This window comes from Pantherophis guttatus, chromosome 1, assembly GCF_059756535.1.
Source record: "Pantherophis guttatus breed Tessera chromosome 1, ASM5975653v1, whole genome shotgun sequence".
Classification (NCBI taxonomy): domain Eukaryota; kingdom Metazoa; phylum Chordata; class Lepidosauria; order Squamata; family Colubridae; genus Pantherophis; species Pantherophis guttatus.
In genome coordinates this window covers 122,187,829-122,205,532 of record NC_142063.1, presented here as the reverse complement: position 1 = coordinate 122,205,532, position 17,704 = coordinate 122,187,829, and the positions used below count along the sequence as shown (strand labels likewise).

Sequence of the window (17,704 nt, the reverse complement as noted above, 5' to 3'; positions counted from 1 at the left end):
GGCCTGTATTAACGGGCAGATTTGGCATGCTCCAGGTCCCGTCCATTAAATGCCAGTGCCACCTGAAGTGTGCCTTCCCTGTTGCAGTGTTTGCCCTCTGGAACACTGTTCCTCCCCAAATATGCCTGGCTATGTTTGAAAGAATAGGTTTAGAGTAGGGACAATGTCTCTCTCTTAATGATTGCTTTACTTCTGGAGCGTGGGTGGGGATTTTGTTGTTGTTGTTTTAACTGTATTCTACATACTGTTACCACCCAGAGTCATTAGAGACCTGGGTGGCCTTATAAAATTCAAAAATAATATATAAACAGGGATCACAATCAGATCATTACCATGTTAAATATTTGCAAGCTGCAGAAGTGTAAGGCTTTTACAGTTATAAAATTAGCATACTTGAGATGCATTGCTATCTCTAAGAATGTGAATATGTACTATCGAAATGAAATTTATATTTAACAATTGTGTACTTATGTCACCCCATTGTAATAGCTATAGTTATCTTAAAAATAGCAATAAACAATAAAATTCAATCTAACAATTAAAAACAAAATGGCAGTTTGCCAACACAAGCAACAAAACATTGACTATTCCTGAAGTATCTTTTTAAAACTATTTTTAACACTAAAGTGTGATTCAGATGGAGTTCTAATGTTAATTTCATCAAAAGCTAAACCAGTAGCAATCCCACTATTAGAAAATATCAAGCAGAGACAACTTGTATATAAATAGCATTTTCTTTAAAAAAAAAAGCTTAGATATTTGTAACATGAACAGAATAATAACTGCAAAGTTATATAAAGATAAGAAACAAAAAGGAAAGGAGATAAATAATTACACAAAATATAATATACAGAAAAAGCAAGTACAATGTATGTATGTGTGTGTGATTGATGTATATACACAATATATTTGTATATTTTTGTGTCTATGTATTGTGTGTATGTGTGTGTATACTGTATGTGTGTATATATATATATATATATATATATATATATATATATATATATATATATATATATATATATATATATATATATATATATATACAAACGTACATATAAAAATTTATGTCAGGCACAAGAAATCAAGAATCAGGGTTCTTCAGATGAGTACAAGTTTATTCCATGCTATTCCTAAAAAAGAATCTGAACCACTAGTGATCAAGCCAAATTGGCTGGACTTCAACGGCTGGACTTCGATCTCTTGTGGGTGCAAAGGGACTGATGAAACACTTGACCCTTCCGTTAGGTTCAGCCTGCTCATCTCCTACAATTTACTCATGTTTTCTGGACACAATAAAGAAGACATCTAAGAAATTTCATCTGATGCTTCAATACAATGACTCTGAAGCTTAATTCTGCACTGATGAGAATTTAATTTAGAGACAAAGTTCAAGGCATAAGGAATAACATGATACATAACTTCAGTTTAAAGACTGCAATATCCTCAAGCAACTAAAGGTTAAAAGTCTCAAAAGGATTATCAAAATAAGATGTAAGGGAATGACCAGTATGCAGAATGCCAGATCTCCCTCATCTACATGAAAGTAATCAATCTTCAGACTTGTGGGAGCTACTTTTTTATTAGAGTTCATAAATGATTCATTAACTAGATTCAAATACAAAATACTTATAATTAAAATTAAATAATTCTGATCCCAGAAAACTGTTCTGAGTAACAGAACTGGACAGAATTCAAAATGCTTATTTTGCATACCATCCTATCAAGCGTCACTCCAAAGGTAGAATGGAACTAGAATTCAACAACCTGAAAGAAAGTGAGTGTGCCAGCACCATGGAATATTCCTTCAGAGATTTAATTGGCTGGCTCCCATATTATGACTGCTAATCAGCTGATAAAAAGTGGGTTATTTTGCATAGTCTTTGCAGGATCACGTTCCTAGAAACCACTTGGATGGGCTTAACTTGCCTTTTCACTTGATAATTTAATCATTTTTTAAAAAAATATCATTTTTAATATACTATCAATTTCTGAGAGTCTTCTATTGTGCCAGGTACAAACAAAATAAATAAATATGGGAATTCCTGTGACCACTGTATTTCAAGAGCAAGTCTAGGGTCAGTCTGAATTAGGCAATACCGAAATCAAATCAAATCAATAATATTCTATTTGAACTCCACCTGGTGCCAAATCTCATGAGATGGGCAGCCATCTAAATATGATAAATATACTTTTGCACCTCTTTCTCTTCATCACTGTATTTAACAGACAGCCTGCTCCCCACTTTTGTGCAGGAGGGCCAGTTTCAAGTTTTCTCGTAGTTTTTCATCTATAGGTTTGCTCTTATTTTGTTTCTCCCTGACTATGTGAAAACTGACTCTTTACACATCTCTAATTACCCAAAGTTTCCATCTATTTTGCAGTAGAACTAGGGAAATTGAGAGGAAATAGTCATTTATTTCTATTTTAATCTACGTACAATCAAATGTCCTTGAAAATAATGATTGCAAATGATTTGCATCCACCTAGATCTAACCTACATGTTCTTCAGAACACATTTTCTGAAATCACATTAAACTTGAAATCAATTTCTAAAATATTTATGTTCCTTGGTTTTCAAAGGGAGTATGCAATTATAGAGTAGCAAATCGCAGCTAGAAAGAAATCTACAGCATTAAATCCATAGATTATAAATATTTCAGAATTTGGAAGTTGTCTTCTTTCTTAAGTGTTCAGTTATGGAAATATCTCAAAGACAGTATATTTAGAGTGGGTCATTTTCCCAATTAAGGACATGTTTCTGTTGCCAAAACTAAACTAAATACATTTCTTTCTTGCTATTCTCTTCTGTAAATTCTTCCAACTCCATTTTTACTATTAAGTGAAATATTATATTCTACGTATAATATAGCAAACAAATAGAAAACATATGCTCCATTAATGAAGAATATTTTTGAAAATTTGAGATAAGATGAATAATTCCTCTTCTCTTGTTTATGCACAATAAGCCCACTTGAGCTATCATTTCCCTTTGCTCTATTGATATCACAGACTATTTTAGAATATCCAAAATTCCTACATGCCACTGCCAATTTATTTTTTATTTTCCTCTTATATAAAGCAATATTCTATGCATGATAAATGGCTTCTGCTATGACCATACACTTTCCTGAATTTTACAGAGGCCTGAGCTGTAAAGCAGCATTCATTTTTTCTTCTACTACCATTTTCAACCCAAGTTCCATAAATTGTAAAAATTCTTAATTCCATACATTTAGTGGTTAGAGTTGATGACTTACAAAGAGCAATACAAATCAGTGCAGTAGCACTAATTCTGCCACAATCAAAACAGTGGTGGGTATGCATTCTTGCTCAATTTTTCTCTTAAGAGAGACAGAAGGGCCATTTTCTTGTTTTATAAATTATTGTACTAACAGAAGCTCCAGTTTTTCCTTTAAAAATAAGGCTAATGATTCACCCAATGAGATGCAGAAGGCCTCCCTGTAATCAATTGGATTTTATACAAAACTTCCACACTGAGAAAGGCATGGTGTGTTAACCAAACAGGATGCCATCAGGCTAATCTAGGGAATGTAGGCTGGACCATGTGGCACACAGACCTCTTTCAAAGGAGAGACTGACAATGCTTAATGCCCGAGATAGACTTCTGCCTGAAGGCAGGTTTGGCCCTGCCAATCACTAACCTTTCTAGAATTCCACAGAATGACACAATGGATAACATTAAAAACCAGGCTGAAAAGGCCTAGATAATTCCCATCTCCTTCCCATCCTATCATGGTTAAAGTTCTCTGAAGAGAACAGAATCTTTCAGAGATGCATAATTAAATCTACTTAATCATGTAGTACAGTGTATCTCAAGCTTGGCAGCTGCGTGGACTTCAACTCCCAGAATTTCTGAGCCAGTTTGCTGGCTGGGAAATTCTGAGAGTTGACATCCACACATTTTCAAGTTGCCATGCTTGAGAAACACTGATATAGCACCAAAAAAAATTTTTTTAAAAAAAAGGGCAAGTATCTGGAGAAAGTGTAACGGAAGTTGTGGCAATTGTGCAAGAGAACTATCATGAGAAGTAATGAGAAGATAAGACTATTTGGAACAAAAATCATTGATTTTTTTTTTTAAAAAAAAAGCTCTTAATGCTTTCTTTAAATGGAACAGGTTTTATTCATTGCTTATTCCTAGCAACTTTTAAAGATAATGTGAAAATATAAGAATAACGAAATAATTATTAGACAGCTCTTCCAAAGATAGTGATTTTGTAGTTATTGTCTTATAGTATCCAAAAAATGTTACATCATGCATTCAAAGGGAACAGTGTGTCTTCCAAAATGTGGGTTATTAGTGCAACCCACACATTCCAGCATAAATAAGCATTCAGAGATGGAAACATGATCATTCTTAACCTATTATTTTCTTTATACGAATGGATCTGAAGAAAACAGCTCAACTTGCAAATTTCATTATTTTAGAAAAACACTACTCCATACCAAATATATTTATTTATTTATTTATTGTCATATTTATATGCCGCCCTTCTCCCGAGGGACTTGGGCGGCTCACAGAATAAAACAACCCAACAATAAATAGAATTAAAATGTTAAAATCCGATAGTAAATATTGATTTACTATTGATGCAATTAAGTAAAAAATAAAAGCATGTGTATATACATTTGAATTTACATACCCAACCCAAATCTTGGAAGATTATTGCACAAAGGCCATTAATTCTAAACAAAGTTGCAGTAACTTCAATAAACACAAGAAAAGAAACACTAAGAGAAATGTCAATATAAGGACTAAAGCTATCTATTATGTGGCAGGGGAAAAAAAACTTCTGTCTCAAACTGTTAATTTGTGGTAACATTAATCCAGGACACCAATAGTTATTTTGAGCAGACACAAAATTTACTATAATATAACATAATGAAATAGAATTGAAACTATTCAAAGCCAGTCAAGAATTTCCTTGGGTGGTACAAAACCAACTTAAAAGTGATATATTGTTAAGAGCCATTTTTTAACATATCATACGACTGACAGAAAAAAAAAAAAGATAGCTCAGATATAAAAGCCATATTTCCAAATTAGCTTTGCTGCATCTGATTCCTCTTGTACATCAAATATATCTTCCCAGTTTGATGCATTCCATTAGTGGTAGGATTCAGCTGGTTTGGGCAAACCAGTTGTTAAATTGCCGGCTGGCCCTGCCCCGCCCCTTCCAGGAGTCCCCACACGCCCTGTTTTGGCTCCCAAGTAAGTGCAGGGAGACCTACTAGGCCCAAAACAGGATGTGGGGGGAAGACACACACACCCATGGCCCATTTTTGCTCCCAGGGGGGTGCAGGAGGCCGAGTACTGCCTGTCACACCCCCTAGCCACGCCCACCATAGCCACACCCGGTCATTAGGGCAGAGAACCGGTTATTAAATTATTTGAATCCCACCACTGCCTTCTATGTGTATTAAACTGCAGTTCTCTGGCAGGGAATTCTAGTAGTCAAATGGCATGCTAGTGGAGCATTCTCAAAAGTCTGGCATAACTAAAGGGTGTGAAAAGCTGGTGTAGATAATATGAGCAGAAAGGCCAATAGTCTGATTTGATGTACGATAGAATTGTAAGAATTTATAATAGGCATTTTTATGGAACTATTACTCTGCATCCAACCACTATATACCACATGTCTAGCTTTTTCAAGAGGATCACAAATGACCAAAAACAGTACTGAATTCAGGATTGACCTTTATGCCCAGAAAGGAGGAACTGGGAGTTAGCAAACATCTCAACTGAGGAAAGCATGGGTTCCTTTTTCTTATTACAAACCTATCTATTCTCTCCCATCATACACTGTTCCAGGAAATCCTTCAACTCTTATGAGCTATTTCATTTATTCTCTGGAGCCAAAGCATGAAATCAAGAGCAGGAGATTGAAGTTATTATATCAAATATCATTTTTTATATTTCATCTCCCACCATTCCAATATCTCATTGCCTCCAAATTACAGGCAGCCATTCCAAACAGCCTTGAGTTCCCACAAGACTTCAGACTGACCATCTGGGAATTACAGAAATGAACATTTGCCTTCTGGATAAATATAGCAGAAACCTCCTACATCTGTTACACAGATAACTAAAAAAAATTCAACCACCTGTCATTAATTTTGACGTAGTTACTATGAACTACACTAGATGATTTCATTTTCTCATTTCTAGTCCATGTTATAATTTATTTCAAATTTCTGTTTAATACAATCATCTTTCAGAATTAAGTCCATAGTTAAGTGGAAAAGTTTACAATGTTATGTAAAGCCCAAACGCTCCTATAGCAGTGGTGGGTTGCCCCCGGTTCCGACCAGTTCTATAGAACCGATAGTAAAACAGGTGGGAGGCTCCGCCCACCAACCCTGACATCATCAGGAAGCTTCTGCGCATGCGCAGAAAAGCATGCGTGCGTGCGAGTGAAGAAAGTGCATGCGTGCGGCCCCATTGCAAACCGGTAGTAAAGGTAAGTAGAACCCACCCCTGTCTTATAGCTGTGGTTTTCAAACTGTGCACAAATGGAAATTGGAGTTCCTTTCTAAGGATAATAGTCAAAAATTCCTCATCCTCTCTCAATTTTCTCTAGAATTGAACTTGTTGGGATATACACTGTATTTTCAAAGTCCATTCTCAGGTGATGTAACAGCACACAAAACGTCATATACTGCTCCTATGCATTGCTAATCGCCAAGGAATATTCAGAAAACACTTGTGTTATATTCTGCCTTTCTCTGCTGTACAACATGCACTAGAACTCTGCAAGACCAGCTGGCATCCATGTCAGGGACAAGTGATAAAACAAGCATCAGACATCAACATGCAAGTTTGCAAAGGCAGGGTATGCATCGTTGCGATCCCGTTGCAAACCGGTAGTAAAGGTAAGTAGAACCCATCCCTGATCCCAACATATATCCCAGCACATAAAGAATGGTTGCTGGAACTGGGTATGTCTAGTTTAATGAAAAAAAGGACTAGGGGTGACATGATAGCAGTGTTCTGATATCTCAGGGGTTGCCACAAAGAGGAGCTCAACCTATTCTCTAAAGCACCTTATAAGGACAAGAAGCAATGGATGGAAGCTAGTCAAGGAGAGAAGCAACCTATAACTAAGTAGAAATTTCCTGACAGAACAATTAATCAGTAGAACAACTTGCCTCCAGAAGTTGGGAATGCTCCAACATGGGAAGTTTTTAAGAAGAGAACCATTTGCCTGCCTGAGCAGGGGGTTGGACTAGAAGACCTTCAAGGTCCCTTCCAACTCTGTTATTCTATTCTATTCTATCCGAAGTCCATATCTTAATCTGTAAGGAGACATAGAAAAGTAAAAGCTCAATTACTCCTTAGTTAAGTAGACAACTCTGAATTTGAAACCCTGTATTTGAATTCATGGAAAGCTGAAAAGGAGAAAATACACAAACACATCCTTAGCTTTATTTTTGTGGAAAGTTTACCAAAACCAAAAGACAATAGGTTATGATGTAGAAGAAACTAGCTAGTACTAAACCAGTCTTCACACTAAATATTCTATAAACCTAATTAATATCTTAATGAGAAAGCAAAGGGATCTCTGTCAAAATGACCATGAGGTTTATCAAAGAAAACAGGGTGCAGATTAATCCGTGAGCATTTCGGCTTCTGAAAAGCAAGCCAGCAATATCTTTGTATAATAAAATCATTTCCTTATTTTGCAATGTATTTCATGAAGGGTGACTCCCAGAATAAGACTCAATAAATCTGTAAAGAGTTTTAAACAGATGTTTTGGATCAACTTTCATCAGCTCCTGCCAGCATGACCAATGACCAGAAACTGTGTAAATGTAGTTCAAAACATCTGGAGGACATAAGATTACATTTTAACTAAAGATTTACTTTTTAAGATACTCTTGAGTCAAGCACAACTCCCAGTAACTACATGAACACATGTCTTCACAACAGAATGGAAATTGCTTGCTATTGTCTTCTTCTGAAATATTTATTTATTTGGTTGGTTATTAAATTAATATCCACTGCAAGTAGTCAACCAGTCTCTTTGTTTACAACAAGCAAAGCATAAATAACTGTTCTGATTACATTTTAAAACATTCATGGGACAAAATAAAAACAATTCAAACCACAATAATAACCCAACTACCAATAATCAATTGATCAAGGACATTATTTTAACCTCCTTAAAGCATCCAAAACACTTCAATTTCAATTAAATTTCAGAAAGTTAACAATGTGGGAGCAAGCCTGATTTCCATAAAATAGGCACCATCACGGAAAAACAACACCTATCCATTTCTGCTCCACTACTACATTCAAAGTAGGAAATCATCTCGAAGAACATACAAATCAAGTTGGCCAGTTCTGGCTGCCAATGGCAGTCCTACAAGTATCTCCATCCCAGCCCACCTAGGGCCTTGCAGATAATAACCAACACTTTAGATTTCATCCGGAAGCCAGAGGAAGATACTGAGGAATCCAAAGTACCAAAGTAATGTGATCATTGCAACCAATATGGCTCATTCCTGACTAAATGAAGCTTATGAGTGATCTTCAAAGGCAGCCCCATGCAGAGCGCATTGCAATAGTTCAAGTGAGCAATGATGGCAGAATTCATCACTGTTGCAGGCAGAATGCATCACTGTTGCAAAATATTCAGGTAGGGTTGCAATTGGCACATCAAACAGAATTGGGCACCTCTACCTCACTAAATCATGAACCTGTCCTTTCAGGAGCAGTATCACTCCCCCCCCCATCAAGAGACAACACCAGAACTGACAGAAAACTTTGATGTACAAACAATCTGTCTTGCCAGGATTCAACCTCAATCTATTCCATGCCATCCAGATCACAACTGCGCCATAAGAGATGCCATAAACTTTCTTAACTGTAATTTCCAATGCCCCTCTATTGCTGGAAATAGTTTATACCAAGACCAGACAACCTATGACCCTCTGGCTGTTGTTAAACTACAATTCCCAGCAGTCCCACCCACCCTCATTTCCAAAGGTAAAGGATGTAGGGAAGTATACTTCAGCAATATATGGAGGGTTTATGACTATATATTTGTGGGGGACTGCAGGAAACAGGCAAGAGAAGAGTTATGTGGATATGAGAAGAGGCAGCCCACCCAGAGTTGGGGCAACATTTGGTGCAACATTTCAAAGAGACTTATACTGGATTCAAGCTTAAATGACAGTAATATTTTAACCCATTAATTAAACTGAGAAGAGACAAATTAAGGAATATTTACTGCAAAACAGCAGTGGAGCAGTATAGTTTGTTTATGTGATTTATCTACCACCTGAAACCTGTCATAGAGTTGTTGCCATACTTTGTAAGGGTAAGATAACTTTGGACAGTATAGTGCAACTCATCAACAGGCAAAGGCTTCCCCTGTAAATAAATCTGTCTCATTTAGAAACATGGTTCAGCTTAATCATCTTAGACAAGAAGAAGAAGTTAATATAACCTTTCCTCTAATATTTAGTTTCCCATTCACTGGACTAGCCCATCTGCTTTTTTTTTTTTTTTTGCTTTAATTTATATGCCGCCCTTCTCCGGAGACTCAGGGCGGCTTACAATGCGTTAAGCAATAGCCTTCATACTTTTGTATATTTATACAAAGTCAGCTTATTGCCCCCACAATCTGGGTCCTCATTTCACCTACCTTTGAAAGGATGGAAGGCTGAGTCAACCTTGAGCCTGGTGAGATTTGAACTTGCAGTAATTGCAAGCAGATGTTAATAACAGTGTTTAGTCCACTATACTACAGACTCTTCACTGAGGATGGAATCACAAAACTCCTTTGCAAGACAAACAGGAGAGCCTGAAACTGCCAGCTGTCTGCAAGGACAGCTGTTTGAAGTCTATTCAGTTACAGATCACCCCCTTCACAAACGTCCAAATATACAAAGAAGCGTCCAATGCAAACCATGATAATATCATGCATGTCACCATATCATTGCAATATGTAATTTGTGTCATTTGCACAATGAAGTCATGATGCATGTGCCATGACTCCCCTACTCCTCAGACACCTACAAACATACATTTTGTCTTCATGTTTAAAGTCCTGCTCCCATTGCTGTCATAGGGTGGAAGTGAGGCATGAAATCATGAATAGGAATTTGGCAAAGGTCTTTCTCCAGAGTGGAAACAGTTCCTGGCCATCTGGACAATTGCACAGTAAAATTAAGAAATTCTCCATTATCTCCTTCCCAAACCAAGGTTTTCCATACAAGAAAAACTCCAGGAAGGAAATACCGGCCATCCTCAGCAGGCCTCAAGAAGGTTTGCAAGGTCACACACTGAACAGAGGACTAGTGCCTGAGGGACGGAGAAAGTGTGATGGGGCACCCAAAATAAAAGGAAAACATCCTCTTTTTACTATCACCCTCCAGGGACAGCTGCATGGTGTCCGTTAGGCTTTGCCAGGACAGTCAAGTGTCTGGGAACAAAAACAGGGTAAGACAACTCCAGGATTAGTTCTTAGTGTTTATCACTTCACCACAGCAGTTGGGGAGGTCCAAAAGTGAAATCGCCCCAAATCATCCAATGAACCATGCAGATAGTGGTACATTTGAACCTGGATCTCACAAACCTAGGCTTATACAGCAGCAGCTGGTACCATACAGAGAAGAGACACAGGGTAGTGAATTAAATTCAATGCTCCCATTTATTAATCCTAATGGTCTGAGAGGTTTCCAGTGATGAAATACAGGTAGATCTCAACTTACGACCACAACTGAGCCCCAAATTTCTGTTGCTAAGCGAAACAGTTAAGTGAGTTTTGCTCCATTTTACAATCTTTCTTGCCACAGTTGTTAAGTGAGTCACTGCAGTTGTTAAATTAGTAACCCAGTTGTTAAGTGAATCTGGCTTTCCCATTGACTTTGTCAGATCAAAAACTGAACCCAGGACAACACAACGGTCATAAAAGAGCCTTGGTGGTGCAGCAGACTAAAGTGCTGTTAAATAGCACCAGCTGCCTGCAATTACTGCAAGTTCAAATCTCACCTGGCTGAAGGTTGACTCAGCCTTCCATCCTTTTGAGGTAGGTAAAATGAGGACCCGGTTTGTGGAGGCAATAAACTGACTTTGTATAAAAAAGAACACTGCTGGGGGGGGGGCGAAAGCCCTACTAAGCAGGTATATACAAAAGTATGAAGGCTATTGCTTAACGCATTGTAAGCAACCCTGAGTAAGGGCGACATATAAATTGAACAAATAAATAAATAAATAAATAAATACTGAATTTTGATCACGTGACCATGGGGATGCGGCAACAGTCGTAAGTGTGAAAACTGGCTATAAGTCACTTTTTTCAGTGCCGCTGTAACTTTGAACAGTAACTAAACAAACTGTTGTAAGTCGAGGACTACCTGTACTCTGTCCTTATTGAAAGGTAAGGTATAAATGATTTTCGGGGGTGGGGGGAGGACACACAATCTAGGGTGTGTAAGAAAGGCAGTTTTAAGAGCTTGTTGCTGCTGCTGGGAGATTTGGGGTAGGGGTTTTGGCAGGTGAAGTTTCCAAATCTGCCTCAGGCCAGCTCTGAAGGAGCAGAAAAGGAAAAGCAGCTTGCCACTCAAACCAAAGATAACAAGCAATCCAGATCAAAACAGAGGGCGGCGGCAGCTCACGGTTTCTCAGCCTCTTCCCAACGGTATAGCAATAGCACTTAGACTTATATACTGTTTGACAGTGGTTTACAGCCCTCTCTAAGCGGTTTACAGAGTCAGCATATTGCCCCCAACAATCTGGGTCCTCATTTTTACCCACCTCGGAAGGATGGAAGGCTGAGTCAACCAGGTGAGATTCGATCTGTCATATTGCAAGCAGCCGGCAGTCTATATAGCACTTCTGCCGTCTCCCCCCCACACACACACACACACCTGGGCGAACAGCCTCTTGACGGCCAGAAGATGAGCGAGTCCGGTGTGGCTCCCACGGCCACCTTCCCTCGCCCCCCCCCCGGCCGCTTGGGCCAATGTAAGCTCTAAACCGCTTTATCCCAATAAGCCCGTTCTCGCGGTCTGACCTCGCACCTCAAGTCAAAAGGGGAAAGTAAAAAAAAAAAGGGCGGAGGGAAGGGAAGAGAAGAGCCGGCTTTACGGGCAAAGCCAAAGCGCGAACGCTTTGCTCTCCCCTTCAGACCGCCAAAGCCTTCACACCTAAGTCTGTGGAGATTCTCAGCCATCCAGGTCATGGTTGTCCCAAAGGTGCTTTTTTTTCAGGAGGCAACTGGACTTTCTTGGGTTCCCCCCCCTCCCCTTTTGAAGACGTTTCGCTTCTCATGACCAGCTGTCTGCAAGGCATATTAAATCCTTCCATTCCTCTCAGTCCTGTCAGAAGTGAAGAAGCTTCCCGGATGGGAAGCGAAAGGTCTTCAAAGGAAAAAAAAACAACAAGAAAGTGCCTCCTGGAAAAAAAAAAAACACCTTTGGGACTTCTTAACTAAGGGGAACGGAGCCTTTCCCCCAAGCCAGGAAGGGGGTGGTGAGAAACCCCGACTCGGTTTAGTTTAGGCTGCAGAGGGAGCCCCCGGGGGGGTGGGGGGGGCGGCAGTCGGTCCCAAAGGCAGAAGCCGCTCCAAAAGAGTCACTTCCAGGAGAAATTCCGGAGGGAGAATTTGCAGCCGAAGCCTCTTGTACCTTAAAGGAGAGGGAAGGAAAAGCAGAGGTAGGGGTGGGGAGGCGTTTGAAGAGACTGACAAGCTCGCTTCTGCCAAAGGAAGATGGGAAAGGGGAAATCTCGCCCGCGTTTCATCTGACGTAATTTGAGCCGCGGCCGATCCGTGTGTGTGTTTTTTTTTTCTTCTTTTAACCCTGAAAAGATCGGTGATCTTTTGCAAGTCAGCCCCCCCCCTCCCCATATGTAAGAAGCGGAGCTCTCGGAGGCCAGCCAGTCACAAAAAAACACTCTCCCCCCCCCCCCCCTCCACACAGACACACATCTCCGTTCATTAATCACACGACGAGGTTTGGCCACCGAACTAGTTTTAAGGTTTAAAAAACCAAAAACGAGGCAGCGGAGAGGGCTCGCTCTCCTCCACCCCAAGCCGCGTTCATTCTCTGGCTTCGACCGGAGCGACCAGAAATAGCCGCCGTCCTGCGTCAGTCAGGCAGCGCGCGAGGGGTTTTTTGTGTTGGGGTTTTTTTTGCCTCCCTAATTTTTTTGCCTCACTCCGAGCGCTGCTTTGCCAGCGAAGGTGAAGGGGGAGGCAGGCTGGAACCTCCGCCCCCCCCTCCCCGCTGCCGACGCCCCCGGAGCGATAAAACAGGGCTACAAAAAAAAAAAGAGAGAGAAATCGGATGATGGGGATTATCTTTCGACCCATAACAGCAGCGTGCAGAAAAGCGAGCGCCTATAATAACCTTCGCTGCTCCGCCCCTCGGCCGAGAATTTAATCGTGGGGGGGGGAGACCAATACTCCGATCGCAACGAGCTAAAAATCCAGCTCAGGTTCCCCAACCCGGTGCTTTCCAGATGTGTTAAAAACGACTACCAGCTTCCGGCCCTTCCCATCTGGCGCTTTTAGTTGCAATCGCTCCGGGACTGATTTGGAAAGAAATCCGAAATCTCCCCAACCATCCCCAGTCTCGAAGTCATCCGTGCCCCCCCCCGTCTCCCCCCACACAACCTCGGTGGGTCTTTGAGAATACGAGTGCGGGCGGTGGGGAGGGGGTGTCTTTCCACCCGCGGATCTTTCCTTCTTCCGAGCACCAGGACCACAAAGCGAGTACAACACACACACACATACTACCCCCCCCCCAAAAAAAAAGAGCCGACGGCGGGGCGGTAACGAGGTGGAAGGCGAAGGCAAGATAGACAACGTGGCCGAGCTGTCAATGTCAACGTAAGGAAGCATAAGGTGCTGGAGAATTGGTGCATTACGTTGCAACCGCCTTCTGCCCCCTCTCCCGTATCCCACATAATCACGGCAATTGCAACAGCAGCACCCCCCTTTTGGGGGGGGTTCGCTTCCTCGGAGGTGAGGAAGTGCCCCCCGCAAATGCTCGGTTTACACATTAGTCTCCGAGAGCCTTCCCCGTTATTTTGTTTTATTTTTTTCCGGATTTTTCCCCACCTCTCCTGCCTGCCCTTTCCTTACCTTCTCTTGGGCCCTGGTGAGTTTCTTCTGCATGTTGCTGGCTATTTTCCCTGCCGTGACTCCCTTGCCCATCTCAGCCATCTTGCCGTCCTTTTAATTTTTAAATCGGTACGACGGTGGTTAGAATTAATCAGATTAAGAGGAAGCGAAGAAAGACGAGGACCGAAAAAATGGCCATAGTCCTTCTCAAAAGCTTAGGGACAAGAGGATACAGCCTTTTAAAGAGACAGTACAACACAGGCACGGCAGCGTCTTAAAGGAACAGAGCACCCTGCTTTGAGCAGGGCTGGGAAATGGGATATGGTTGATACGGGATGATAAAAAAAAAAAAAAATCAACCCGAGGAAGAATCAAGACCCAACAGCGTTTAATTTTTTTTCCCCCAAGAATCTGATTGACTACTGACACAAACCTATTGGCATATGGATTAGGGCTTTTAAATGTATATTTTAAGAAGAATTTAACAAGAATAACTATTTATTTCTTTGTTTAGAATGCCTTGCAATAGTCCAGTGGGAAGTGACAACAGTAAGGCATGAGTATCCATGAGTAGGCCTTCCCAACCCAGGAATGGTTTTAATTGAGACAAGTTGCCACAGCCAACTTATTGGCCAACTTACCATGGCCAACTCTCCATGGCCAACTAGTCGCAGCCAACTCATCATGGCCAACTCGCTGCGGGACAATGTAACAATTCTATTTTGCTATTCACATTTTATTCTGTTCCTCCTTTTGCAGTCTTTAATTATTCTATTCTATCATTTCTTTGATATTGTCCCGCAGCGAGTTGGCCCTCAGCGAGATGGCCTTGGTGAGTTGTTCTACAGCAAGTTGACCATGGCAAGTTGGCTGTGGAAAATTGGTCATGGTGAGTTGGCCGTGGCAAATTGTCATAGACCTCCCCCCCCCCCCGGCCACAGCTGCCACATGCTTTTCAAATAGCAGCCTGTGTGTCCAAGGGAACCCCCCCACCCCAGACTGCACACAAAGTCTGAATAAGGCAGTGCCCCCTACTGAAAACCAAAAATTCATTATTATGGTTGGTTGCAGTTAGCCAGATGTTTAGACATCCAGATGTTTTGGGATTGCACCCAGAGTGCCTATTAGTATTAGTCCTCTTCTTCTTGGACTTGCTCTGACCCAGCCTTAGCAGAAGCAAGAAACAGACTCCTTGTCATAAAAAACCCCTTTCTCTATTTACCTCTTGTGAATTAATTGCATTCACACACTGAATGCACTGAAAAGTCTAGGCAATAGTCCTTCAAGGAGTTAACTGCAGTAACAGACCTTATCAGTTCCTTTCGATAATTGCAAGGCTCCCAGTCAAAAAGCTGCAAATTAAGTTCTGGCAAGCAGTCTTTGTGGCACTAAACCCAATGAGCAAAATCTTCAGGAATACCAACTGTTGTCTCCTATGACAACCACTCATCTTTCCTTCTATTTATTCCCCAGCCAGGGAGGGGCCATTCAGCATCCACGTGTGCTTTGCTTCCCGAGTTGACTCCTTGTCCTCTGTTGCTCACCTCTTCTAACTGCTCTGCACATATGTGCATCTGGAACAGGCCCCAGCTGTTCTTCCTCCTCATTCATATCAGCCTCCAAAGGCAACTGCCTCTCCGGTGGCTGGGAAATGTCAGGCGGCCCTGGCTCTATCTCTGAGTCCAATGCAGAGCATCCATCAGTGCCTTCCCCAGATTCCAGAACTGGCCCAAGTTCCTCCCTGACCTCCTCATTGTCTGAGTCTGCCAACGGACCACAACAGGACTTGATTTGTAATAGCAGATCTGTTATAATTAATAATATTAACTTCTAGCAACCACTTAGAGTTATGATAACGTAGTCAAAATGTATGCTACCTAAGCAACAAAATACAACTCTGTCACAAGAATGTTTTAAATGGGAATAACAGAAGAAGTCAAAGGATAATGGCAGCAAACACAGGGACATCTTTAAAGCTTTTAATTGACAAGTTCTCAGCATCAGCTACTGAAATATAGGTATTTCAATTTACGACCACAATTGAGCCCAAAATTTATGTTGCTAAGTGAGAAATTTGTTAAGCGAGTTTTGCCTCATTTTATGATCTTGCCACATTTGTTAAGTGAATCACTGCAGCTGTTAAATTAGTAACACGGATACTAATAGACTTTGCTTGTCAGAAGGTCGCAAAAGGTGATCACATGACCCCAGGACACTTCAACCGTCATAAATGTGAATCAGTTGTCAAGCATCCAAATCTAAATCACATGACCATGGGGATGCTGCAACAGTCGTAAGTGTGAAAAAATCATCGTAAGTCACTATTTTTAGTGCCGTTGTAACTTCAAACAGACACTAAATGAACTGTTTTAAGTCGAAGACTACCTTTACAATATCTGACAGCATAGAGAATGTCATTCAACACTATGCACTAGTTCTCACATGATCTGAAACTATGCCTAATAGTTTCTAGATCTCAAAAGCTGGAGGACATCTGATTTAAAAATAGTCTTCTTCAAAACAACTGGAATTCCTTGGTTATTTATTTTTTTTCCTTGAAAACATTTTGCTTCTCATCCAAAAAGCTTCTTCAGAACTTTCAAGGAGGAAAAAAACCCAAGAAATTTCAGTTGCCTTTGGGAAAAGCACATTTGGGACAACCATGACATGGATGATTAAGAATCTCCATAGATACTCTTCAAAACATGTTCCACTTATGGTGATTTCATGGACACATCTGCACAATTTTCTTAATATAGTACGGAAATGATTTGCCATTGCCTTCTGGAATATATTTTTGACTTCCCATTGTAGTCTATAGCTCTAATATTTGCCTCTTGATCCACGCCCTAATCATAAGCAACCCTGCTTAGCTTTCTTCAATTTATACCTTTGCTTTTTTAAAATAATGTAGTGAGTAAAAATGAAAGATTACTAAACTAGTCAGGTCAATACAAACAACACCCACATGCAACATACAACAGCACACAAACCCGAACAGCAAAGACAAGGTACTTGAAAAGTTAAAAAAGGGCCTGGTGGCTCAGCAGACTGATAGCATTGTGATTAACACCAGTTGTCTGCAATTACTGTAAGTTCGAATCTCTCCAAGGCTCAAGGTTGACTCAGCCTTCCATCCTTTCTAAGGTAGGTAAATTGAGGACCCAGTTTGTGGGGGCAATAAGCTGACTTCGTATAAATATACAAAAGTATGAAGGCTATTGCTTAACGCATTGTAAGCCGCCCTGAGTCTCCGGAGAAGGGCGGCATATAAATCAAATTAAAAAAAAAAAAAAAAAGACAACGACTGTCACCTAGAAACTGTATTAGTTAAAACACTGGTCTCCATAACAACGTTGGTTAATCCTGTCTGCACACTATGACATGTAATAAAACAGAGGCCAAATATTTATAGGAATAACTTGATAGTTTAAGTTTATATTATATACTATATTTATATTTTAAAGGGGGAAGAGTCAGATTTCCAGTTACCCCATCCATTTTTGCTATAACCAATTTAGGCTGAAGGCCAAAAGGCTGGAATTTTCCACCAAGTCTAATAAGAACAAAATCAAAGCTTGCTGCAACAAAAACTCAAAATCCAT

At 40.5% G+C, this 17,704-nt stretch overlaps 1 protein-coding gene across 25 annotated transcripts in view; it reads right to left on the bottom strand.

The window, feature by feature from the left end:
- BIN1 (bridging integrator 1) overlaps nt 1–14,455 on the bottom strand; it is a 114,713-nt gene extending 100,258 nt beyond the window's left edge. For 13 of the 25 annotated variants that reach the window (XM_087881712.1, XM_087881713.1, XM_060687887.2 and 10 more), the window contains exon 1: nt 14,121–14,436. In XM_087881712.1, coding sequence (XP_087737838.1) covers nt 14,121–14,201 — 81 coding nt within the window. In that variant the 5' untranslated portion in view covers nt 14,202–14,436. Of the gene's footprint in view, nt 1–14,120 lie in introns of all 25 variants that reach the window. The other 12 variants (XM_087881715.1, XM_087881721.1, XM_034422116.3 and 9 more) reach the window with 1 other exon arrangement.
- Between the last annotated feature and the right edge of the window lie 3,249 nt (nt 14,456–17,704).